The sequence below is a fragment of the Anopheles bellator genome, chromosome 1, assembly GCF_943735745.2.
Source record: "Anopheles bellator chromosome 1, idAnoBellAS_SP24_06.2, whole genome shotgun sequence".
Taxonomy (NCBI): domain Eukaryota; kingdom Metazoa; phylum Arthropoda; class Insecta; order Diptera; family Culicidae; genus Anopheles; species Anopheles bellator.
In genome coordinates, this window is record NC_071285.1 from 46307183 (window position 1) to 46332191 (window position 25009).

Consider the following 25009-nt stretch of genomic DNA (forward strand, 5'->3'; position numbering starts at 1 on the left):
TCACGAGGAAATGTCATAATAAAGTAGGCCTTTTGTGAGCAACGAGGTTTGTGGTTTGTTTGCAGCCAGCGCGAATTGGAATCAGAATGGAAGTTTTGTCGCGACCGGCCGAAGAATTCGTCAACGACGACGCATTGGAGAATATGTGGGCAATGAAAGCGATCGAACACGCAACGGTTCACTTCAACCTGCTGTGCAGCGTGGACCCCCGGCTTCTTCGCTTGACGCCGTACGATGATCAAATTTACGAGCAGTTTCGCCTCATGTTTCCCAATATGAACGTTGTAGTAGTCGACGAGGAGGAGGTCAAGAGTGCCGCAGGAAAGGAAAAATGGAGGACGTATATGGAAAAGTTTAACCGACTGCAAGACTACAACATGGGAACGCTGCTGCGTGCGAATGCGGAAGAAGAGTTTCGACCAGAAAATGCCGTGTTAGTGGTGAGGGCCCAATTTTGGGCGATAGAAATCGCCCGCAACAGAGAAGGACACAACGATTGCATTCGGACCAAGTTTCGTGGCGTCGGCGTCAATAAGGTCAACGAATAAAGCGCACTTTTTTCTAACATAAACGCCGGCTTTCGGACTCGACATGTGTACCACTGTTCCGTTTCGATCGATTGTTGTTTCAAATATGTTACTCTATTACCGATTTATGCACATCCTGCCCCCAAGAAGCGAAGTGAAAAACAAACAGACGTTGGTTATGCGGCCAGTTCCTGCGCTTGCTTCTTTTCGAGTTTAACTTTTCGCTGTAGCAATCTCTTCTCGCGTTCGTACTCCTTCAGCCGCAGGATGTAACTGAAAGCAGCAATATGAGACGTTAGCCCAGCGCACCGCGAAGCTGTGAGCTCGTACTGTCCTTACTCGTCATACTCGCAGTTCAAATACTCGTGCTTCTCGTGGGCGCACTTGTAGGCCCACGGCCAAACATCGCCCCGGCAAGCGCGGTATTGGATCAGTTTGTGGGCACAGTAATCCCGGTTTTCTAAGGGCAGCTTTGCCGCTTCCATTTCCTCTTCTGTGGCAATCATCACTGAAAGCGAAACAGGCAATCATTAATCCACACCGGAATCCCGCAAACATGTTTGGTTTGACGCGCGCCACAGATTCTTCGACTCAGTTTCGGTGACATGTTATGTAATTTACGGACACTAGAAACGGCCCCTAGAACCGCACGACATTCGAACGCAGCGGCAGTGTGGAACCGTTCTGCCGCCCCGAGCTGTAAGGACCGTCCGTAGCGGGTAGCGCCGATTCTCTTACCCCGTGCTTTCCTGCCATTGGGGAAACCAAGGTTCGGATCGAAACTCGGCTCCGTTAGCGGTACCGGAGTACCCTTTGGGTTGGTCAAGTATAGTGATACGTAATTTCCCATCCTTCACCGCCGCTACTCCTTTATCGCAAGGCAGCCCACAGGTCGACCTGAAACGAACCCAATGCCGGGGCCAATTGTTTGTGCAATCTGTATTTGTTTTCGTTCACCCGAATCAGATTTTTCACCTACGATTTTACGATTGTTTTACGAGCTCCAGTGCTCTGAACTTAGCCCGCTGAATGTCAGCACGAACGTCACATCTGACAGTAGGTTCGAAATACGAGTTTTAAAACCGGAGAGTTACTAATGTTGTATTGCGGAATAAAATCATCCCACTGTTTGATCACTAATTCAAATCACACAAACCAAGGACGCGGTCTAATCTGCGGTGGGTTTCAAATCACACGTGACCAAACACCGCACATGTCTTCCACGCGACCGCTGAATTCGCACGTGGGATGCCGATGAGAAAGTGAGATCGTGAGCAATGCGTGCGCGTTGACGTTTCGTATCCTGTTCGAAGAGCGAGAGGAATGTGTATAGGAAAAAAATGTTTTGATTCCGCACACCGCTGTGTGCGTGAAGCTCGCTCTCGCTCTCGCGTCCGGCCTCTCTGTCCCGTTCGCAGTTTCGCTCTCACGGTGGCTCCCGCCGCTCACGCGTAGAGACGATTCTCGTGCAGCCGCAGTAGCAGAAAGAAGACGACAACGACGACGGCGAAAAGGGGAAACATGATGAAAACGCCGTTCCGTTAATGGCTGCCGCGAGAAGGTAGACGGTGTAGAATGAAAACGGTGAAATTTTACTGAATCCAGTGCTCAAGCGATGTGGTAGAACGGTGCACCGAGCAGGCGAAGAACTGTTTGTCCGATTGGCGACGAGATACGAAAGGGTTTTGGGGCGTCGCGCGGCTTCCGATTGCACCCCATCGCAGCAGGTAAAAAGAAAGAAGTTTCTCTCCGCGCACCCTCGAATCGCGAACAGTGGCCGCGATTCTTCGTAGTCGTAGTTGTCATCGCAGTGAGCTAGTGGGCTTTCTGGTGCGTTCAGTTTCGATTCTGGTCCATTGGTCCCGGCGGCCGCGATCGATCTCACGTCAAATTTCCAGTGCCCCCCAGTTTGCGGTCGCAAAATTGCAATCGGCAGCATTGGCCGCGGTGCTTTGTGGGCAAATCTTGATAGAGAGAAAACCACCCAACACGCACCCCCGGAACAACCCGGAGGGGTGGGAAGAATATGCTCGCCAGCGCTATGCTGGGCGTGCGTTAGTGTGTCTACGTGTGTGTGCGTGCCTTGTTTGAAGAAGGATTTCCTGTGGAAGCAATACGGCGGCCACAACACATCGGTGGCGCTGCCGGTGAAATGTTCAATTCAAGTGCAATCATGTGTTTCATTTCGTCGTGGATTGCTGTACTCCGCGCAAACGAGCTGTAACTAGCGACTAGCTGGTTGGTGTTCAATGAACCTGCGGTGGCGGCAGTGGCAGCGGTGCGGATGACGACGGCGGCCACGGCACCAGGCGGGGAGCGCAAAGTTGCTAGCCCCGAAGGACTACGTTCCGATTCCCATCCACAGCATATAATCCCCCACCACACACGCACACACGCGCACATTATTCAGGGATGAATCAATCCTGATCTGAGCGTTGCGCTCCCGACGGTAAGAGAATTCGTCGGGCCCTGTGGCTGGAGCCTGACGAATCGATTGAGCTTTCACGCGCGGCAGTCCGGAAAGTCAGAAAACGGGAGTTAATTACATTACAGTAGGCGTGTGCTCGTTTTTGCCAGCAGTGAATCAACATATTTTTGCCGCTCGTTGTGTGTGGTTGCAACAATAGCATTTCCGCGCAATGACCCCCATTGTGTGTGCATTGGGGCTTTGCTTTGTGTGTTACAGTCGGCTGATTACCATGATAAATGTGTTCCTCTTTTGGGAAGACACCAGGACGCTCGGATTACTGGATCGATCGGCCTCTCTGTCGGGGGTCTGTGGAAAGAAGTGTTGAGATTCTAAAGTGTCCTTGCGCCTCCAAGCAAGCTGTGCAAGTTCAAGCCAAGAAGATGTGGCGCAACCTCCTAGGTTTTGTAAGGTGTGCTGCTGCGGTTGGCCGAGCAGGCCCCAGAGCAGGCTCTTCGTTCTCGCGCTCTCTCCAAGGCGGCGCGCATCTGGGAGCTGCTTGCTGGTGGGACTCTGGAGTTGCAGCACCAGCGGCAGAGAAGACGGCCACAACGAAGAACTACTACTACACGCAATTGAATGCTCTCCGTGCGAAACTCTCACTCCCGGCGGGGTGGATGACTCTGCGCTTCGCCGTGCGGTCGGGGATTTTTGGATTTTGGAGCGTGTGACACGGTTGTCGAAAAGCGGAACTGCCATCATGTCCTCAACGAGTCGGGCCCCCCCTCGGTGAAGGAAGATGCTCCATTTCATCCGTGGACCAAGCGGCCCCACGAAACTCTCTCACTCTCTCTCTCTCTCTCGGAGAGGGGCCCCGGAACGGTAGTCTGGAGTTTGTAGCGTTCGAGCAATGTATTATTCATGTGCAGATAGAAATGCAATGCAAGCCAAATAATGATATACGAAACTAAATAACACACACGGCCACCGCCGTTGCTGACCGTCGCGCGCTCTCGCACTCCCAGCTGCACTCTCCGGTTCCCGGATGCGGCGCGGCACTGCGGGGCATGACGACAGGCCATATTCCACCATCGGCGCACATCACACGGTGGTATGGACTCGATGTTGTTTGCTGTGAGCTTGCCAGCGAACACACTCGCAAAGCACCAGCACCGCCCGATGACGACAGGAGCCTGATGGCCGGGCATGTGGAGTCCGACTCATTCGCCGCCCAATGAGCGGTGATGGTGGTGGAGGCGGCTGGTTATGTGTTTTTGTATTATTAATCATGTGCCGTCGCTTAAAGAGCTTTTATTTCAACAAGTACATAAAATGAGTAGCACAGCCCTTCCGATATCGATTACTCTTCGCCAGCAGCTTTTTCGGGTGGACGAACGAACGTCTCCTCCTGGTTAAATGAGTCGCTTGCGGCGGAGCAACCTTGACAGAGTCGCAGGCCAAACGTCTCAGAAAACTCACTAGAGAATTACAACCCCAAAAAATGCCCCATTATGGGAGCAGATTGAAACGGATACGAATAATTTTCTGTACCGAAACGTGACTTTGACGCTCCAAAATGCGCGTTCACCGCGTTCACGCGCTTCACGTCCATTTGTCTAATGGTTCCCCCTCTCGCAAACCCGCCTGTCCCGGGGCAATGATGTCTACACAGGCCGCCAATCGGTATGTTGTGCGGAACATTGTATTTAAAACGTTGAACGATTTGAGGACGACTGCAGGATTGCGAGAATGCGCATGAATGAAGCATACATCTCTCACCCATGTACATCCGAGCAGCAGCGATTCCGAATCCTAACCGGGCAACTAGGAACCACACCACCGCCGGTGTGCGTGGATGTGTGTGTGGTTGGCAGAGTGTCATCTCGCGAGCTGAGGATGATCTTCGTTGTCCCGTTTTTGCTCTATGCGTTTTGCAATCAGAAAATGGCCAATTCTATTCGCATTGCGTTTACAAGCGGAGTAACACATACGTTTCACTATGTACCGTGGTTCATGATTGTTGCCGAGAAAGTAACTGGCATTTCAAAGCTATCTTGATGTAGCAGTATTTGCTTAGGAGCAGACTGTTGGGGAATCGAAGAGCCCTTTGGTTTTGTTTTCAATGTTCGTTCGCCCGTTAGAAAGAATGTTTTCCCAATGCGTGTCGTTTTTTGTATTTTCATAGCTTTCATGTGACCACCGACAAGTAGATTCGGGCTCAGTTTCGTTACGCTAGGCCTTCTTAAGCTGTTGAGCCACACATGAAAACGAATATCGAAGAACGGTACGCGAAGGGCTAGTACACCAGTAACTGAAAAGGGACCCTGCGAATGTGGTATAGCAAGCGGACCTATCTTTGACCTCCCGTTTCTTGCTTCCATTTCAGCACGACCTGCGTGGATGCACCAGTGCAAGGATGGACGTTCTTTGAGCTGGCCGAAAGCAGCAACGACGCGCCCCCAAAACAGAACAAAATAAACCTCACCGTTCACCATTCGTCGCAATGGATCCGAACGAGAGCGGTCAACACGCACAGGGACCGCCGGCGCCGCCACCACCGGTCGACGGTCGAAGCGCGCCGTCCATCGTGCCGACACTGACTCCGGGCAATGGGGTCGGCTTGGGTATGAGTTCCGGGGCTGCCGCGGCGTCCGCTTACCATCACCCGCACTACTCGCAGAATGCGGCCGCCGCCGCCGCGGCAGCCGCGGCCAGTCACCATTTGGCGCCTGGTTACGCGGCCGCCATGATGGACCACCATCATCAGCACGTGAAAGATGCATACTACCACCATCATCACCACGGCCGGCATTACGATCCGTACGCCATGCACCACGGCCACGGTGGCCCGTACCATGCTCCTCCCCCACCGCCCTCAGTGGTTCCGCCCCTGGGGTCGATGAATCCGATGCACTCGCAGCATTCCTACCACCATCATCACCATCCGCACCAGAATCCGTACGGTCACTCGGCGTACCATCCGCATCAGCCGGCATCACTGTACCCACCGCCACAGGCGCCCACCGGCATGCACCATCATCCGGCTCATCACCACTCGTCGCTGCTACCCTCGACCACCCCTGGCTCTTCATCCATGGGTCAATACTCAGGCAGCGGTGGCGGTCATCAGCAGCAGTACCCTGCCTACGGGCAGTCTGTCGCAGCTACGGATCAATCAGTTGGCGGTCACTATTACAACCATGGCACTGCCGGGGGCTATCGGGATGATAAGGATATGCTGATTGGTCCGCCGGAACCGCCCCACGGAGACCCATCCGGTATGGGCGGCTTGCCAGCCACTCCCCCTACGCAGACGGCTGGCCCTACGGCGACTGGAGGTGGTGGAGCTACTGGCAGCACTGGTGGCGGTGGAAAACGTAAAATTGAAATACTCGACAATATTCTGATAAAAAAATCCAAACACATCCCCGAAGCGGCCGGCCCAATGGGCACGGGCGGGAGCAGTGCTCCGCCGGCACCTTCCAGCAATCAAGTACCGCCACCGCCACCAGCGTTTTGTCCACCCCCGGTGCCGGCTGACCAGCAGGGTCCACTGGTAGGCGACGGTGTTAAATCGTCGTTCCAGATATCCAATTTGCTCGACGACAAGAGTTCGAAGCAACTTCCGGCCGTGCCGGGAGTCGATATGATGGGTGCAGCAGTAGCATTGCCACCGGCGCCACTCGAAGTTCGGGGCAACGGTGAAAAAAAGCAAACGACCGGCCGCCATGGAGCGGGATCGAAAGCGAACAAGAAAACGGCTCACGAAGGTGGTTCCGCCAGAAGCAAAAGCGGGCCAAACAATGCCAAACACGATTCCTCACACTCCGCACACTTGGCCGGTGCGAGCGGCAGTAACGAGACACAACCACCGACTGCTGACCACCAGCAGCAACCGGCGCAGCAGCAGCAGATGGACTTTGAAATTTCCGAAAAGCTCAAGGAGATGGGCGAAATCAGCGTCAAACCGGTGTCGAAGACGGACGCGAATGCCAAAGCGCGGCAGCAGAGCGCCGACCTCGAGTGTAACGAGGAAATATCGCTCGAGATCACCAAGAAGGATGCGGCCGCCATACGCAAGGTGACCAATTTGCGTAAAAACATTAAGGAAGTGATGGACGATAATCAGCTGGACGCGTCGACGCTGGCGGCGCAGCGGCAGGAGCTGGAGCGGTTGGCGCGCGTCCAGGAGCAGCAGCGCATAATCCGTGAGGTGCAGCGCCAACTGGCGCTCGAGCGCCAGACGAACAAAACGGAACAGAAAGTGATGCAGTTCCTACAGGGACACGCTTCGATACTAAAATCACAGCAACCCGGCACATCCAGTGGGGCCGCTGGTACGTCATCATCGGCCAGTGGCGGCGCTGCGTCCGCCGGTAGCCCCACGATGGCGTCGTCCTCTGCGACCGGCGGACCGGTGCGACTTGGGTATGTGAAGAATCCGTTCGAAACGCGTGGCCGTCCACCGAAGAACCGCCAGCTGTTGCTGAGCACGACACCGATCTCCACGGTAACGGCCACCACCGCTGGCAGTGTCAGCGCAACCACTCATCTCACACCGTCGGTCAGTATTGCGCCCGTAAAGGCCAGCACCAGCAGCGCGGTGCCGCTTCCTCCAGCGTCCACCTCTTCGTCCTCGTCGTCACCGTCCGTGATTCCGGTGCGCACGTTCGAGGAGATGGTCGACGACAGCGAGGGCGAAGAGCTGGAACCGGAGGACGAAGAGGAGGACGAGGACAGCGACGGTGAGGTGATCGCGCTGCCGGAGAAGAAGGAGATCGTGACGATCGACAGTTCGTCGGACGACGACGACTGCATCGTGCTGTCGGATGACGACGAGGAGGAGCCGGAGGACGAATCGGACGATGACCCGCAGAACAGCGGGCTGCACGTGAACGATGCCTACAACGTGCCGGACGAGCAGGGTCGGGTGGTGATCAACGTGGGCCACGCCGACGGCGAGGAGGACATCTTCCTTGCGCCGCAGATCGCGCGCATCATTAAGCCGCACCAGATCGGTGGCGTGCGGTTCTTGTTCGACAACATCATCGAGTCGATCGAGCGCTACGACTCGTCGACCGGGTTCGGGTGCATACTGGCCCATTCGATGGGCCTGGGGAAGACGCTTCAGTTAGTTTGCTTCTGTGATATATTTTTAAGGCACACCAGCTCGAAGACGGTGCTCGTCATTATGCCGATCAACACGCTGCAGAACTGGTTGAACGAGTTCAACACCTGGCTGCCGGATGATGCGACCAACAGTCCACTGCGCAACCACGGCGAGGTGCGGTCCCGCAACTTCCGCATCCACATCCTGAACGACAGCCACAAGACGCTCAAGTCGCGGGCCAAGGTCGTGCTCGAGTGGGCCAAAAATGGCGGGGTGCTGCTGATCGGCTACGAAATGTACCGGTTGCTGAGCCAGAAGAAGATGACGAAGAAGAAGAAAAAGAAGAACAAAAAGGGTGGCCCGGCGGGGCCTGAGCCTGAGCCGGTTGAGGAGGAGAAGGAGTCGACCGAGGAGCAGCGCAACATGTTTGACGACATCCACGAGGCGCTGGTGAAGCCGGGCCCGGATTTGGTGGTGTGCGACGAGGGCCACCGGATCAAGAACTCGCACGCCAGCATTTCGGTCGCGCTGAAGCAGATCAAATCGAAGCGGCGCGTCGTGCTCACGGGCTACCCGCTGCAGAACAATCTGCTCGAGTACTGGTGCATGGTGGACTTTGTGCGGCCCAACTATCTCGGCACCAAGACGGAGTTTAGCAACATGTTCGAACGCCCGATCCAGAACGGGCAGTGCATTGACTCGACGCCGCAGGACATCAAGCTGATGCGGTACCGGGCGCACGTGTTGCACTCGTTGCTGCTCGGTTTCGTCCAACGCCGGTCGCACTCCGTGCTGCAAACGTCGCTCCCGCAGAAGGAAGAGTACGTGCTGCAGATCCGTATGACCGAGTTCCAGCGCAAGCTGTACAGCGTGTTCATGAACGAGGTCGTCCGGACGAAGGCGGTACCGAACCCGCTCAAGGCGTTTGCCGTGTGCTGCAAGATCTGGAACCATCCGGACGTGCTGTACAACTTTCTCAAGCAAAGCGAGCGTGATCTCGATCTGGAACTGGAGGAACCGGAACCGGGGGCGGCCGGAAAACAACAGGCTGATCCGGCTGCCATAACGGCGGCGGCGACGCCGATGGAAGTGGACGGTAATGGGCCGCCGGCGCTGCCGAACGTTTCCCCAACGATGGTGACGAAGCCAGCCCGCAAGAACGCGGCGATTCCGAAACCGGCCAAACCGTTGGCGTTGAAAAAGGACGGAACACCACGCAAACCGAGAACACCGAAAAAGCTGGCGGCCAATAATAAATCGCAGGCGGTGGTGGGAAAGGACGGCAAGATCGTGCCGGCTGCCACGATCAGCCCGAGCAATGTGACGTCGAAGGATCCGAACGCCATGGATACGTCGCCCGCGGTGCCCCCGAAAGCAGAACCGGGGCTGGACTTTGGTGGAGCCGACCGAAACGGCGTGAAACACGGTGGCGATGGTGGTGTACCGGCACCGTATCCAGCACCGTTCCCTGGCGGTGATGCCTACCCTTACCAGGGCGCCTACCATCATCACCAAGGGCCTCCACCAGGTGCGCCTCCGAATCCCAACTACGCGGGCTACAATCAAGACACGATGATGGGCCACCCGCAGCTAGCGGGAGCGTATGATGCTTACGGTGCTGTGGGCGGTGGCCAGTACAATGCCAGCGGCACGCCGGGTGGCACGGACTCGTATGGAGGGATGTACGGTAACAACTACTATCGCAACGAGTACACCAATTCCTCGTACCATCACGCACCGTACGATCAAGGCTATCCACCGTACGGTGGTGGTGCGAACCCGGTCGACACGAGTGCCAACGCCAGTTACAACCCCAGCAATGGAGTGCCCGGTGGTGACGGGCAAAACGCACAATCAACCTACTGGAACTCGGAGACCAACAATGGCGACAATGGCGGAAACGGTTATAATGCTTACGCTCAGCAACAAGGGCCACTGCCACCGAGCACCAGCAACGGTGGCGCGGATGTTTATCCTGGCTATCCGGGGGCTGGATATGGGGCCACGACGAACGGTAACCCGGTGCCGGTAGCAAACGAAGCGCCCGGATTGTATGGATACGCCGAAGGAGCTCAACAATCCGCGCCAAACGGTGGCGGAGATCCGACACCTTCTTCACCATACGACAGCACTTACGCCACTGGTGGCAGCACCGTCAAATGGGAGGATTCGGCAACGGCTGGCTCCGTCAGCGGCGGTAACAGCAAACCGCTGTCCGACTCTCAGCAATCGATCGCCGAGCAAACGAACGCCAGCTGTGGACAGCTGCCGATAAAACCCGAGCCGAGTGAATCGATCACCGACGAAGCAACAGCATCGGTTCCACCCGGAACCGGCAGAGATGAATCGGGAACCGGGTTGGATGCCATTACGCAGGAGCAAGCGAACGCCCAGTACGCAAATCAACCGTCGCTCGACGATCTGAAGGATCCGGTTAAACCGGATCTCAACAGTGACAAGCCGAACGAAATCGTCGACATGGACACGAAGGACATCAGCCCCAAGATGGAGCTGGCGGGGGATGCTGTGCCAGCGACCATCGAGGCCGTCGAGTCCGTGAAGCAGGAAATCAAACAAGAGACGATCAAGAAGGAAGAGGAGGCCACTGGTGGCGTTAAGCAGGAGGCGAACGGGGAACCGGAGATTGACAAAAAGGACCCTCTGTCCGTCGTGTCGGTGAAAATTGAGATTAAAAAGGAAGAAAATGGACCGGTCAACGAGTGCAGTGCGGGTCCAGCGCTGGTGAACGGTGATGCGTCGGTCACCGACGATACTGAACCGACGAAGGACTCGAAACCAGCCGTCGTCATGGGTACTTGTGATTCGGCCGATGCGGAGAATGGTGGGGACGTTAAGATGGTAAAGAAAGAGGATTGCGTGGAAGTCAAACGGGAAGATGACGAAGTTAAAAAGATTGAGAAAGAGGAGGCCGTTGACGAAGTATTGGGAGAGGACAAAAAACCAAGCATCACACTTCCAACGAACGATCCCTGCGGTGAGTCGATTGGAACCGACGATGATTTGAAAGATAAGGTGTCCCCGAAGAAGGAAGGCCCCACCGTATTGCTGGATGGCGGTGATCTTAAAGAGGGTGAACAGAAGGTAGAGACAATCTCCGACCAGGAGAAGGTGCCCGACGTGATCAAGATCGAAGACGATTGTGTCGCCGTGAAGCTCGAAGAGGAAGGAGGCAAAGAAACGAGTTCCTCCACTACGTCGTCATCGGCGGCGGTTGTGGCGGTGGGTCCAGGAATAACACCCGGTGGCGCCGCAGGCACGGCAGCCAAGGAGCCGAAAGGAAAGGACGCCAAGGACGAGATCCCGTACGAGTGGGCATTTGAGTTGATGAAGGGCTACGTTCCCGATCTGCTGGAAAACTCACCTAAAATGGACATCTTCTTCTGCATCATGGAGGAGAGCATCCGACTGGGCGATCGGTTGCTGGTGTTTAGCCAAAGTTTACTGACCCTCAACCTGATCGAGCGCTTTCTGCAGCGCAACAAAATTCCTGGCACCGAGAGCTACTGGTGTCGGAACAGCAGCTACTTTCGTGAGTTTCGTTTTCATTTCAGATTCCGTCTTTTCTGCTCACTGACCACTCACTGACCGTTTCCTCCCCAGGTTTGGATGGCTCGACGGTGGCGCAGGAGCGTGAGAAGCTGATCAACGAGTTCAACTCTAACCCGAATGTGCACCTGTTCCTCGTTTCGACCCGTGCCGGCTCGCTCGGCATCAATCTCGTCGGTGCGAACCGGGTTGTGGTGTTTGACGCGAGCTGGAACCCGTGTCACGACACGCAAGCCGTCTGCCGGGTGTACCGGTACGGCCAGAAGAAGCCCTGTTTCGTGTACCGGCTTGTGATGGACAACTGTCTCGAGAAGAAGATTTACGATCGCCAGATCAACAAGCAGGGCATGTCAGATCGAATCGTCGACGAGTGCAACCCGGATGCGCACCTGTCGATGAAGGAGATCACCAGCCTGTGCTACGACGATGGCGAGGACGGCGAGGTGAAGGACTTTAGCCAGGATAAGGACAAGTTTATCGACATCGTCATGCAGCACCTGCTGGCGTCGCACTCGAAGAAGCTGACGAAGGCCCCGTTCGCTCACGAAAGCTTGCTCATCGATCGGAAGGAGAAGAAGCTTTCGTCGGCCGAGAAGCGGCAGGCCCAGAGGGGTTACGAACTGGAGAAGCAGGCGGCCACCAAACCAACGTACTCGTACACCTCTATGGGAACGACCTATCGGGCGATCCGCACGTCCGACGGATCCATCATCCATCGACCCGTGGCTTCGGTAAGAGCGTTTTTGGGCAACTCGATCGTCGATCTCTGCCGATATTAACGCGGACCGTCCGGTTCTTTTGCAGGTACGGCCCATGCAAGCGGGCGATGCGAACAAAACAAATGTGGCTGGCGTTCGACCGACTCGCTGGATACCGGCCGAAGTGTGGCAACGGCAGGGCATGACGGCACAGGAAATGACGCTTCCAATCGGTACTACGCTTTCCACAAGTTGCTGGAATAGGCACATACACACCATTAATCGTTTTGTTTCGTTTCCCTTCTGCAGATGTCGTTATACCGACCAGCTCGGCCGATAAATCCAACATCGTGCTGAAGGCGGGCCAGAAGGTGATGGTGCTCAAGTCGCCCAAGGGCATCTACATGCAGCTCGAGAGTGGCAAGATCATTGCCATCCGCACAGCGTTCAAGGTGGGCCAAAGCAAGGACGCTACTCCGGCCAAAGGGGGCATCGTAACTACCACTCCACCCAGCAACACGGCGGCCAGTGGTGGTCGCCGTGGATCGAACCTGACGTTCAGCACGGCCAAAGCTTCGTCAACGCTGCTGCTCCCAAAGAACGGCAGTGGTGCGGCAAGCGACTTTTCCGAGGGCAACTCGCTGAGTATCGCCTCAAACTCGGACGATGACGAAAAGTCCGACTCGAGCATGCTGCCCCTGACGATCAACGACGATGGGGACAGCGAGAAGGAAACGATGAGCGTGGACGATTACCCGGACAAGCCGGGGCTGAAAAAGGACGATGTGGAGCAGGGCATGGTGCTGAACGAAAAGACTGACACGACCAGCAGCACCGGGAGCATGAGCTGTGGTGGCAGCAGTAGCAGCGGGGGCACGAACAATAGTGCGATCCACTCCGGGACCGGTGCGTCAACCTTTAAGGCTGCGTCACACTCGAAAGCGGGCGAGTCGCTCGACAAGTACCCCATGATTCAGTCTCCGTACACGGCCAATTCAACCGCGAACCGTGCTGCATCCGTCCATCAAGCACATCCACCAGTACCGCAGCCACCTACGGCCACCGTCACGATCGATGACGATTCTCCTCCGATGCGCGACAAGATGGTTTTTAAGCCGAATTTGGTCGAACGCAAGGCGAAGGCGTCGCAGTCGGCGTTGAAAAACTACCGCCACAAGGCGGGTAAAGCGCAGGAGGCCATGGTTACCACGGTGACAACCGCCGCGGCTGCTTCGATGGCCGGTGACGGCACCAAGCCCAGCGGTGTAGCAACTGGCACCGGCGGGATAACTGAATTCCCGCCATCCGGTGGTATTGGTGTGAGTGAGATCGGTGCAGGTAACAGCGGTGTCAGTGGTCCGCCAGGTTACAATAGCTTGACCATGAACAGTATTCCGCCGACCGCGAACAAACCGTCGGGTCAACAATCATTACTGATGAACGTGAACGACGGAACGGGTGTGAAGAAAGCGACACCAGCAGCAGCAGCAGCAGGCGGACTGAACCCACAGGCCATGGACTCGTACCCGGCGACGGATACACCCAGCAGCGGAGGATATCATCTTCCGCAGTCCCCGCATGCACCAACGTCCCGGCCGTCAAGTAAGGCTCCCGCTGGGGCGATACCTTCTCAGTCCGGAGCGTCCGGAGATGGGTTACCGACGGGAACTCAACAGGCGTACTCTGCCGCTTACGGTCACCATGGTCCACCGATGGGGGCTGGTGGCGCCAAAAACCACATGCACCAACAGCAGCAGCAACAACACCCGCTTCGCTCATCGTCGTCGGTCACGCCACCTTCGCCTTACGGTGGCCACAAGAATCTACAGCACCACTCTTGGATGCCGTACGGTGGCGGCGCCGCTTCTTCCACGAGCAGCAGCTCTACGGGAGGCGCCAGCAGCTACGGCCATCCGGCTCAGCACCAACCGCTGCAGCACCACCACCATCAGCAACATCCGAGCAGTTTCCCGCAACACGGCCAAGCCCATCAACATCATCAGCAGCAGCAGCAGCATCGCTCTCCGCAGCAGCATCAACATCACCAGAACCAGCCTCAGCACCATCACCAGCATCCGCAGTACCATCAACCGACGGCGACAGGATCGGTACCGCCACCGCCGGCACCGTACGAGTCGAGTTTGAACTTCCTGGAGAAAACGACTTCGGCCTTGATCAACAATCAAAACCAGAGCGAGTTCCAGGCGTCCCTGAGCAGCATCACCCGCTCGCCGACGCCCACCGACGGGTACGTCGATTACGCACCGAAACCAGCGGCCAGCACTGGTGCCGGTGGAAAGAAGGGCAGTGGTGGTGGTGGCAAAAGCAAAACTCCGAAGCAACCGAAAAACGATTACGGGGCAGCCAAGAAGGCACTCAATAAGCGCAACAATCCGTCGCCGTACACGCACATTTCCTCGTCATCGGCCTCCTCGTCACCGTCGGCATCGCCCGCGGTCATGAATCTTCCGCCCGGTGGCGGTGTCGCAGTTCCGCCAGTCGCGGCCTACCAGGGCTACCAGGCGATGCCACCAACGACAGCAGCAGCAGCCACAGCTACGGTCCCTCCGCCAGCGAACGCAACCACGATCGGAGGATACTACGACCACTATGCACCGGCCGGGGGTGGTGCTGGTAGCGGCCATCAGCAGCCGACCACGGGCTACGGTTCTAACGTGTTTCCGGGTACCACAAACGCGCTCGCACAGCAAGCACCGCCATCGAGTGTGGCCGGGTACGCAGGAACAGGCGTAGGTAATGTGCCCGGTTCTTCGTACGCGGGTGAGTGATGGTTTGGATCGCCTTTACACCTTTCTCTCTCTGTCTCGCTCTCGGTGTTACTTGTTTTTCGTTATGAAATGGGTTTGCATTGTCTTTTCTTGACGATTCGTTTTTATCTGCCTGTATCTATGTTTGTTTATTTTCTGTTCTATTTCTTCTGATTATTGTTTGGTAATTAGACAATGTTGTGCAGGAATCAAGTCACAGGAAGCTAGTGTAGCACGAAAGGTTGCTTTGTGACCAGAGACTACCTTGGGTAATGCAATTAGTACCTTTTTCACTTGTATGTGTTTGAGCATCCTTTGATGGAAAAAATAGGCAATAGTAATAAATAACTTTTTATAATTCCCTGCCAAAGATAATGCATAGCGAAGGAATAGTCTAGTTTGTGTTAGAATCATTTCAAACTTTGTGGCGTGTTTGTCAGTCTGTTTGTGTGGATCTCTATTTTCTCTGTTATGTGTTTCGTCTCTGTGTCCGTCCATCCGTAGGGCCGTCGTACACATCGAGTGGCAACAGTGCAACGGCAACGGCGACTGTGCGTTCCAACTACTACCACCACCAACCATCGGGAGCAGGAAACGCCATCGACTCGAATGGTCCTGCAGCTACCCCAACTTCCCAAGCAGGCAGCGCTGTGCCATTAGCGAACTACGCCACACCTGTCTCGCAACCACACCACGGCTCATCACCGCCCGATGCCGCCATGCCCCACTACTCGCAACCCCAAGCGACACCGGCCACGGTACCGGTTTCATCGTCGCCTACCCCATCGCGAGGATCACGAGGATCTTCGTCCTCGTCCCATCAGCAGCAACCACATCATCTGCAGCACCAGCAACACCACCATATGCATCACTCGCAGCAGCATATGCAACAGCACTCGCTCCATCCACACCAGCATCAGCAGCAGCAAGCGGCTCCGATCGTGCAACCCGATTATCCGGCCTACCAGATGCCCTCGGCACCGATGGTACCAACTAGTGACACGGCGGCCCCGCCTGCCATGTACGGACAGCCGCAGCAGCAGCAACCACACCACCAACAACAGTCCCATCAACACCAGCATCATCAACAGCAGCAGCAGCAGCAGGGAAGCTTCATTCCGTACCCGACATCTCCGCCGGCGTCGACGGGCGCTTCGTACGAGACTGGCACGGTGGCTCCCGGAAGTCAAAATGCCACAGCCACCACTACTACTGCAAACACGAACGGATCCGCGTTCCATAGGCCCGAAAGTGGTCCTACCACGACGACTTCATCGACGACGGTAGCAGCAGCAGCAGCAGCAGCACCTCCGGTGGCCGTCCCACCGCCCGTCTCAAGCTACGACACACCGCCAACGTACATCCCGGATGCCAATGCTCCAACCTACCATCATTCCCAGTACCACCATCATGCCGCGTACCAGTCGGGACCGACAGCGCCTCCCCAGTACAATCCCCAGTCGCAGGGCTACTATCCTCCACCACCGCCGCCGCCACCGTCGTCGGCCTACTCGTACTACGCGGCACCCGGACCGTACGGTGCCGGGGCCGCCCAACCGGACCCGGTACCCCAGTACCACCCGTATCCTGCCCCACCGGCACCACCTTCTGGCCCATCGAACCCGCCAGGCAGTGCCACCGCCGGGGCCGGCGGTGCCCCTACCGGCGCAGCAACGACTGCAAGCGGCTACAACTATCCACCGTACCCGAGTCAACCCGGCGTTGGCCAGTGGCAGTAAAATTTGCGTGCCTGCATTGTGTACGGCACGGAAACGGAAACGGAGCCGACAACGCCGGCAGCGTATACGAAACACAGTGTACGTATGTGTGTGTTTGTGTGTATACGTGTCTATTAGGGTATGTGTTTGTCTGTCTCTCGGTGTGTGTCATTTGTAAATAACTTCTTCACTTCTAAAAGCATGTGTCCTCGCACTCCCTTCGAAGTCATCGAAAGAGAAGACACTGGTGTTGCTGGGGCAACTGAATGCCTGACTAGAGTTCACGTAGATTTAGGCAATTAAGAGTCACCCAACCTATACGAGTAGTTGACGGGTGGTGGCGCACTTGTTCCTAGATCGAACGAAAGCGAGATAAGGAATCTTAATCTGCCGCTCATGTGTACGAATCCTGTGCTTTGGGTGGCGTAGTTCGAGTAGCGAACAAACACCACAGCAGCACCACACTAAACTTGAACAAACTTCCTCCAGAGTATGTAATCCTAACACCACAAACAGGTTTTGCTGCTGCTCACGTATTGCTAGTAGTAGTTTCGTCTCTCGTCAGCCAGAGATTAAGCCAATGCGCGCAAGTATTTCAGTATTACTTTTTCGTTTCTTTCCGTTCCGTTAGCAATAAATTATGGAAGAAACGTGTCCTGTGCTTTGTATATATTGGCACCGTCCGCATTGTGCGCCCACTCTTTCCGCTTTTATTCGCTCCGCTTGTGTCCGCCGCGTGGAGTAGAGTTGCTGCTCCATTCTGTGCTGGCGCGCGAGAGAGCAAATAAAGGTATCTACCGAAGTTACTAACTAGTAAAAATATGACAACAAAAGCAACATGTGTAACATATCAGGTAAGATTCAATCTGACTGAGCAGGCATGCTGGGGGCGGTAGGAATAGTAAATTGTTCTCTCTCGGGTTTGGTGTAGTGTCCGCCGTTTACAGACCTGCCTGCGGCCGGGAAGCGTCACGCATTCAGTATAACGTAACGGTGTAGTCAACCGGCAAACGGCAAGGATATTTAAAATAGCAACACACACAGTAATACGAATAGTGGCTCGCTGGCGCTGCTACTTAAAACAAGGAAGGCGAAACTCGCCCTGGGCCGAGCGCCAGCAGTCTGGTAATCTTCTTCCAACAGTATAATAATAACAATACTAGCATAGTAGGGTATAAAGGCTTCGAATGTAAGGACACACTTCTATGCGTACTTCAACCAAAATAAACGTAGTAGGCTTACACAACACACAGAAAAGAAATGTTGCATTTAATAACGTCTTAGGGGGGTCCCCTCTTCTTACTAGCGCACGCCTGATGCCGCTTGTTGCGACTGCTAAAGCAAATGAACTCTATACCCCCAGTAGTAGTAGGCATGTGCATTACTCCACTGCTTAGAATCTTGAAACTAGCAATTAATGTAGGAGCGAGAGAGAGAGAGAGAGAGAGGGATCGCGTTAATTGGCATAGAAGCGAACCTACCAGAGACCGGCCTGCTGTGCTTTCGTTGCCGATTCGCCCAATTGAACAATTAGTAGTAGCCAGTAACTAAATTAATCTACTTCTTTTGCTGTCGAGAAAGGTTCCTTGGTTCCTATTACGCACCTAAAAAAAGGGAGGGAAAATGACACCGCTAGAGCTACCGGAAGAATAGATAACAAATTTCCTCGCGTTAAGTGTTTTGGTGTGTATGGTGTGGGAAGGGTTGATGTCCGCCCCAACAACCAAACCGCATTCGAACCCAACCGTACACACAACCTTGCGGTGCTGCGCGATTAGTTTAGTAGAATTTGATTCGATTCGCCCCAGCTGCGTAGCGGATAGACAGCGGTGTGTGGCCACATGTAAGATAACGACACAACCGTTTACGAAAAGTGTAATTTAACGTAGCAGCAAAATGAAGGAGTAAAACTGAACCCTTCTAGCCACCGCGGCCGGTCCCGTCCGGCCCGGGGGCCCGTTTCTCGTGCCCTTCGTTTCTAGTACAACAGCAGCCGTTGTGTTAAGTTGCGGAAAGGGCGCGTTTCTGTATCGGTGTGCTTGTACGTGCGCTCAAAGCCAAATGCTCGCGCGGAATGGGGCCGATCGTATGGGGATAAATAACACCGGCACAGTCCACCACGGAGACGAATGTAATAACTAATGTAGAATACGAACTGTACACGCCAGGTATACATACAGGATATTTGAATTAAAAAACTTGAAAAATAAACCCACTTTGGTTGGCCTTCTTTATGACGCAACACGAAAGAAAACGAATTAATATACCCGCATCACGTGTCGCTGGGGTCGCTGCAGCTTCCTCGTGGCCATTAAAAGCTCATTAAAATTCACCATGCGACGTGCGTAACACACGTGTAGCCCTCGCGTGTGAGATCATGGAATAGGCCTTCGGCTGAGCTTGATAATGGTTTGAGAACTTTACGGAACCACTTCTTCGTTGTAGTGGTTCCACCACCACAAAAACCTGCGACTAGCTATATGGCCTTGTGGATGATTTTGGATGGGTCATGGAGATTTCATCATCTACCCCGTCAAGGTCCGAAGTACAACGGTTACGATTTGGCTATGGACCCGCAGAGTGAGAATTTACTTAGCAAGAAATCGACAGCGTCATTCACTCGGAATGCTTCGAGCATTAGATGACTCAACTTATAATCGATGAATCAATTTGATAGTATATTCGTTTGAAGAGTTTGAATTTCGCACAAAAATGAAACACCTTTTACTGTTACAATTTTACCATTGTACACTGTGTTTATACACTCTTGAGCGGTGCGGCTTCACTTCGAGTCCAGTCTAGTCATCTTTGCACTTTCGTCCCACAGCCAGGCTGCCAACTCATCGTTACGGGCATATTTGCTAAGCTTCTGCTCACGGCAATCCCTACAAGTTGCGAGTGTGTGGTGTGAAAAAAAACATTCAATAGAAAACGATTCAACGGATTAGTCTCGATCGGGCCCCAAAACCTTTACAGTGCACCACTTACGCATAGTATTTTCCACTCTCGCCCGCCAGATCTTCGTCCAGGGCCGTGTACAGTGTGGTTTGGGCTCCCGAAAGTGGCGTCTTGAATGCGATCCGTAGTAACGGTTTCACCAGTTTGCTACGATCAGATCGGAAAGTTTGGTGAATCAGTTTGGTGGAGGCCACTGGAACAAAATCGAGCTTACTGATCGAACAGGAAGAACAAGGAGCCCATGTGGCGGGGCAGATCCGTGTCGACCGTGCCGGGATGGAGGGCGTACGCGGTCACACCGGTACCGGCGAGCCGCTTGGCCAGTTCCCGTGTGAACATCACGTTGGCCAGCTTGCTCTGGCAGTAGGCCGTCACCTGGTTGTACGATCGCTCGCTGTTCAGATCGCTGCGGTTGATCTTGCCGTACTTGTGCGCCAAGCTGGACAGGTTGACGATTCGGCTCGGTGCCGACTCTTTCAGGCGCTCGAGTAGCAGGTTCGTGAGCAGAAAGTGTCCCAGGTGGTTCGTCCCCAGCTGCAGCTCGAACCCATCCTTCGTGAGGGCCTTCGGGCACGCCATAACGCCCGCGTTATTGATGAGCAAATCGAGGCGCGGTTCTTCGGCCATAAAACTATGCGCAAAGGCAGTTCCGTGATTTACTGCTCCCGTTAGAGACGCCCCACCCCACCGGTCGCGCTCACCTTTTCGCAAACTGTCGTATCGATTCCATCGACGCAAGGTCCAGTTCGCGCACGTGAATATTACCTAGGCCCGTTTGTGCAACGATATCGTTGCGCGCCTCGTTCGCACGCTCCAGCGAGCGGCAAGCGATATAAACTTTGCCACCACGCTTCAGCAGCTCCCGGGCCGTTTTCTTTCCAATGCCGGTGTTGGCGCCCGTGATGAGGATAACCTTTCCATCGCAGCGTGTGTTCTTACGGAACTGTCCTCCCTCGATGAAGAGCCTTTTTTTTTGGAGTTAAAAAAAAACGACGCTCTCAGAATCGGACTCAGAATCCCAGCAACGAGGACCGTGGGTTTTGTCTTGTAGTACCTGAACAGCTTGTAAGTTAACACCGCCACTAGGCTTCCCACGGCGATGGTCAACAACATTGTGCTTATCGTTCCCACTGGGGCCCGGCGATCCGTTCGCGATGCGCAGCTGATACTAACTGATTCAACGCAACACGCCGAGAGCGGCCCCACAATCTTTGCAACGTAATGCTAGTGTTGCTGCTGCTGTCTCTACGAAGACTCTCAAGCGGAAGCCCGGCGAGTGTGTGCCGATCCATATACGTGTGCATGTGTGCTTCGGCATGCCTGCGAAACCATATCTGGTGCCCCGTGGGGAGGGGTGGCCGACTAGAAATATAATCCGTGGACGATAAGAAGTGCAAGTAAACTTGACAATGAAAGTGCGCTTGCGGCAAGGGGATCCGGGTTCCGGTGGAATTATTATGATATACCTGTGGCGGTGATGGTTGACCACGTGCTGCCGAGGTAATTAGAGAGCGCTAGCGACGTTGCACTACTCACAGCACTTCAGCACTTGGCACTGGCGGTCACTGGAGATGTCGAGGACCTCATTCTAATGCAATTAATGCTCATCGACCTTGTGTTGCGAAATTTATGCAAAACACAGCGAGGAAATTTCAGAATTGTCGGATATGTTGTCCCACTTCTTTAGTAGTAGAGCCTCCCACTGGGGCGCATTTTTTGCCACGTTTGGTGTTTATTAGCCCAACAAAACTCTCACAGCTTTATGACCGCCGAGGACTCGTAAAACCCCGTACAGGAGGAGGTAGTGAAGCGCTGCGAAAGATGAATCTCGCTCACAACCGTGCGCCCAAAGTCGTAATCTCCGTATAGGCGTAATATTTCGCTCGCATCAAACGAGATGCGCCGGCGTTCCGCTTCCCTCGTTTCGGAGCCCTCGGTGTTGTGGCCGCGGAACAAGGAGTTGATGAGCGTGGCGTGCAGCTTCACGTGATCATATTTCCGTTGCATCAGCCCTTTCGCTATGAAGTACTCGTACATTTGATCGGCCGCCTCCTGTAGGGTGGCACCTTCGACCTTGGCGTATAGCACATCGACCGCGTGTGGGTCATCGTTCATGTATTCGAGGCCACGAACGTGAATCTCCATGGGACCGTTCTCTTTGAGCAGCGGTCTGAAAGTAGGGCGTGTAATCTCAGCAAAATGGTCGCACACAGGCCGCGCAGACGGTTTACCGTAATATCGTTTCCTGGCAGTCTTGCAAAACGTGAACCGCATTGGCCCGATCCACGTTGTCCATCAGACTCATGGTGCCGAGCGTTAGGTGCAACTTTTCCGGTTGCTGGAACAACGATTCGTCGACGGTGAAGGCGGCCGGCAGTTTGTAGAGCACTTTGTCTTTAAAGGCCACAAATCGCTTCATCATGTCGTCCGTGGCCAGTGGCACCGAGAGGAAGTGCGTGAACTGTTGCTTGTCCCGTGCCCCGGTAACGATGAGTTCGATTCGTGACCGGGCGGCGGCCACCGACTTCCGTGAGACACCCGTCACCACGATGTCGTCCGTGGTGCCCTGCTTCGGGACCCGTATTTGTGCCTTCGTTTCGGCCTCCAAACGCTGCCGGGTTTGTCCCTTGGCGCCGATTATCATGGCGTAAAAAGCCCTATGGGACAGTTGGAAGGTTAGGTGGCTGTTTCTTGGGGGGACCTGGGAATGACCACTCGGAGGCTTACGCAGGCACGTGGAACGCCGTTTGATATTTTCCGTTATCGGTCATCTCGATATCGTACGTATCGTACTCATCATCTGCTTCGTACAGATCTTCCTCTACATACGCTTCGGAGGGTCCATCGCCGGCAGTCGTCGCGGTGCACTGATTTACCCGGTAACACCGTGTACCTATCCACATCAGCTGCGGATTCATTACGTCCATATTGCGGAAACGTTGGAAGTCGCGAAAGTTTTCGTCTAATCGCAGTAACGTATTTGTTTACTATTTCGCCCTGACATCCGAAAGCCGCACACCGCGCGTTTATGACAACCGTTTCACGAGCGTTAGTAAACGTACGCAGCCACCGGCTCGGACAGCGTGTCGAATGTCAAACGCTGTGTTTTTGTTTTCACGCACGTTTCGAATCCAACGCGAATTCCAAAACAATGAAGGTTCACGGAGATAAAACACGGCTTACGGAGCGCGACAAAATGGTAAAGCGAGAACGGAAACGGCACAAGCGCCAGGAGCTGTTGCTGAAGCGCGTGAAGCAACAGTATGAAGAGCTGGAGCGGGAGAAAGCGTCCACGGCGGAGGTGCATGTGGAAAGTGTCACCGAGGCGGAGCACGTTTCAACGATCAGCATTGCGGTACCGGGATCGATTATGGAAAATGCACAGTCGCCAGAGTTGCGTACTTACCTCGCTGGTCAGATTGCCCGAGCAGCGTGCATTTTCCAGATCGATGAAGTGATTGTGTTCGATGACTGTGGCGGAGGCAGCAACCAAGTCACGGAACGGTTGAACACGCTCGACACGGCGGAGGGATCCCCCGCGGCACGCCGCTGCTGCATTCAGCTCGCCCGCATCCTGCAGTACCTCGAGTGTCCACAGTATCTGCGCAAGTACTTCTTTCCCATTCACAACGATTTGAAGTACTGTGGGCTGCTGAATCCGCTCGACTCGCAGCATCACCTGCGCCAGCAGAGCGAGTTCGTGTTTCGGGAGGGCATCGTCAGCAAGAAGCCGACCAAAAGGAAAGGCGCGTTCGTGAACGTGGGTCTGCTGAATGACGTGCTCGTAGACACGGTGCTAGAACCGAACTTGCGCGTAACGGTCAAGCTGCCGGACGGGGTGGACCTTAAATCGAAGAAAATACGTGGTAAAATAGTGTCGCCTTCTCAGCCGCGTCAAGAGACGGGCATCTACTGGGGCTACACGGTACGGATTGCGAACTCGCTATCGCAGGTGTTTACGAAGAGCCCGTACAAGGGCGGATACGACCTCACGATCGGAACGTCCGACCGGGGTACGAATGTGCACGACGTGGCATCGAATAGCCTCTCCTATCGACACGGTCTCATAGTGTTTGGTGGCGTGCTCGGCTTGGAACCGGCACTAGAGTCCGATTCGAAGCTGACGGTGGACGCGGTAGAAGATTTGTTTGACGAGTATCTGAACACGGTTCCGGCACAGGGCTCACGGACGGTGCGTACGGAGGAGGCCATTCTAATTTCCATGGCTGCGCTCGGGAGCAAACTGTGCCCGGTAAACGCTCCGAAGCCGTTCACCAGCTTCGATGCCATCCCGCAGAGCCAGGACACCGGCATTCAGCAGTATGCGTTTAACGAGAAACGGACAAAACACGATGGCTCTGTGCCAGCAACGCCGGTAAAAGAAAGTGTCGCTGCAATCAACACCTCAACCGAGCAGAACGATGATATGTCACGGTTCGACTAGCAGGCTGTGGTGGTTGCAAATAAAAGTTTATTCACGCTTCCTAATCTACCGCTTCACCGTTATTGATGGCGGCCAGCTGGTTGCGGATCAGTGTGACAGACTCCGAAAGGGACTGCGGGTGAACACCGGCCTCCAGTAGCTTCACACAGATGTCGAGCGTTTCGGGACTAAGGCCAGTGTTGAGGAACTGCGAAATGTTTTGTATGTTGGCGCGAATCAGCTGCGATTGTTGCAGGCGCGCGTACAGATTGGCGTTGTCGCCCTCGTTACTGCTCGGCTCCGGCATTGTGTCCGTCTGTAATTTATGCAGCCGATAAAGTAAAGTTGACCGGCGGGGTGTACGAAAACATTTACCTACGATTGTGTTTTTCCCAACAGCTTGTATTCTGCCTCTTGCTGAAAAGTGAATTTGTTTGCCTCTTCCAGGGTAGGCTTTGACAAGCTAGTGACAAACGTACCCAGGGTTGAACCCGTACCTTACTGAATTCGAGTAGTTAACGAGTTTAAAAAAAACAGGCAACGAAAAAATGCTCCCATTTGAGTATGCTGGCTGTTGATAAATTCACTACCTTAAAAAAAAGGCAGTAAAATGTAATTTGAAGATGCATCACTGTTGTTCCCCGGCTAAGTGCTGGAACAGCGGCACCAACCGGTTCAGTACCGTTTCGAGCAGATGTGAAATTTGTCCGTTGGAAAACGGTTTAAAATAACTGCGTACTCGACAAAACGCTGTCACAACAGAACCGATAAGCAAACGGCGTCAGTAGCAGAGTGGTCCGCGAGACGCGGTTTGTGTGGAAACAACGAACGAA

The 25009-nt window shown here is 54.6% G+C and overlaps 7 protein-coding genes across 10 annotated transcripts; 3 read left to right on the forward strand and 4 right to left on the reverse strand.

Annotated features, from left to right (window-relative positions):
• Positions 1-22: 22 nt before the first annotated feature.
• LOC131216671 (protein PBDC1) lies at positions 23-549 on the forward strand. The gene has a single exon (XM_058211224.1). The coding sequence runs from the start codon at positions 87-89 to the stop codon at positions 546-548; it is 462 nt and encodes a 153-aa protein (XP_058067207.1). The 5' UTR covers positions 23-86; the 3' UTR covers position 549.
• A 68-nt stretch (positions 550-617) lies between these two features.
• LOC131216365 (NADH dehydrogenase [ubiquinone] 1 beta subcomplex subunit 7) lies at positions 618-1657 on the reverse strand. 3 transcript variants are annotated; one of them, XM_058210838.1, is made up of 4 exons: positions 1507-1657; positions 1266-1424; positions 867-1035; positions 618-800 (listed from the first exon to the last, which is right to left on the reverse strand). In XM_058210838.1, exons 2-4 carry the CDS (start codon positions 1375-1377, stop codon positions 704-706), a joined length of 378 nt encoding a protein of 125 aa, XP_058066821.1. In that variant the 5' UTR covers positions 1378-1424; positions 1507-1657; the 3' UTR covers positions 618-703. The 3 variants fall into 3 exon arrangements, with proteins under 3 accessions (XP_058066821.1, XP_058066822.1, XP_058066819.1); XM_058210839.1 differs by having other exon boundaries at positions 1503-1549; XM_058210836.1 differs by lacking the exon at positions 1507-1657 and having other exon boundaries at positions 1266-1496.
• A 3780-nt stretch (positions 1658-5437) lies between these two features.
• LOC131215727 (uncharacterized) lies at positions 5438-16816 on the forward strand. Its single transcript, XM_058210120.1, has 5 exons — positions 5438-11594; positions 11666-12342; positions 12416-12542; positions 12619-15090; positions 15582-16816. Exons 1-5 carry the CDS (start codon positions 5438-5440, stop codon positions 16814-16816), a joined length of 10668 nt encoding a protein of 3555 aa, XP_058066103.1.
• Positions 16817-19452: 2636 nt separating this feature from the next.
• On the reverse strand, positions 19453-20912 carry LOC131205486 (retinol dehydrogenase 12-like). Its single transcript, XM_058197599.1, has 5 exons — positions 20808-20912; positions 20455-20718; positions 19968-20384; positions 19784-19900; positions 19453-19680 (listed from the first exon to the last, which is right to left on the reverse strand). Exons 1-5 carry the CDS (start codon positions 20864-20866, stop codon positions 19578-19580), a joined length of 960 nt encoding a protein of 319 aa, XP_058053582.1. The 5' UTR covers positions 20867-20912; the 3' UTR covers positions 19453-19577.
• Positions 20913-21505: 593 nt separating this feature from the next.
• On the reverse strand, positions 21506-22680 carry LOC131205485 (activating signal cointegrator 1 complex subunit 1). The gene is made up of 3 exons (XM_058197598.1): positions 22481-22680; positions 21985-22410; positions 21506-21923 (listed from the first exon to the last, which is right to left on the reverse strand). The coding sequence occupies exons 1-3, from the start codon at positions 22678-22680 to the stop codon at positions 21506-21508; spliced, it is 1044 nt and encodes a 347-aa protein (XP_058053581.1).
• A 224-nt stretch (positions 22681-22904) lies between these two features.
• LOC131205484 (putative methyltransferase C9orf114) lies at positions 22905-24203 on the forward strand. Its single transcript, XM_058197597.1, has one exon. It carries the CDS (start codon positions 22905-22907, stop codon positions 24195-24197), a length of 1293 nt encoding a protein of 430 aa, XP_058053580.1. The 3' UTR covers positions 24198-24203.
• On the reverse strand, positions 24144-24616 carry LOC131205487 (mitotic-spindle organizing protein 1-like). Of its 2 annotated transcripts, none has more exons than XM_058197601.1 (2): positions 24556-24605; positions 24144-24492 (listed from the first exon to the last, which is right to left on the reverse strand). In XM_058197601.1, the coding sequence occupies exon 2, from the start codon at positions 24481-24483 to the stop codon at positions 24238-24240; it is 246 nt and encodes an 81-aa protein (XP_058053584.1). In that variant the 5' UTR covers positions 24484-24492; positions 24556-24605; the 3' UTR covers positions 24144-24237. The 2 variants fall into 2 exon arrangements, with proteins under 2 accessions (XP_058053584.1, XP_058053583.1); XM_058197600.1 differs by having other exon boundaries at positions 24147-24492; positions 24552-24616.
• Between the last annotated feature and the right edge of the window lie 393 nt (positions 24617-25009).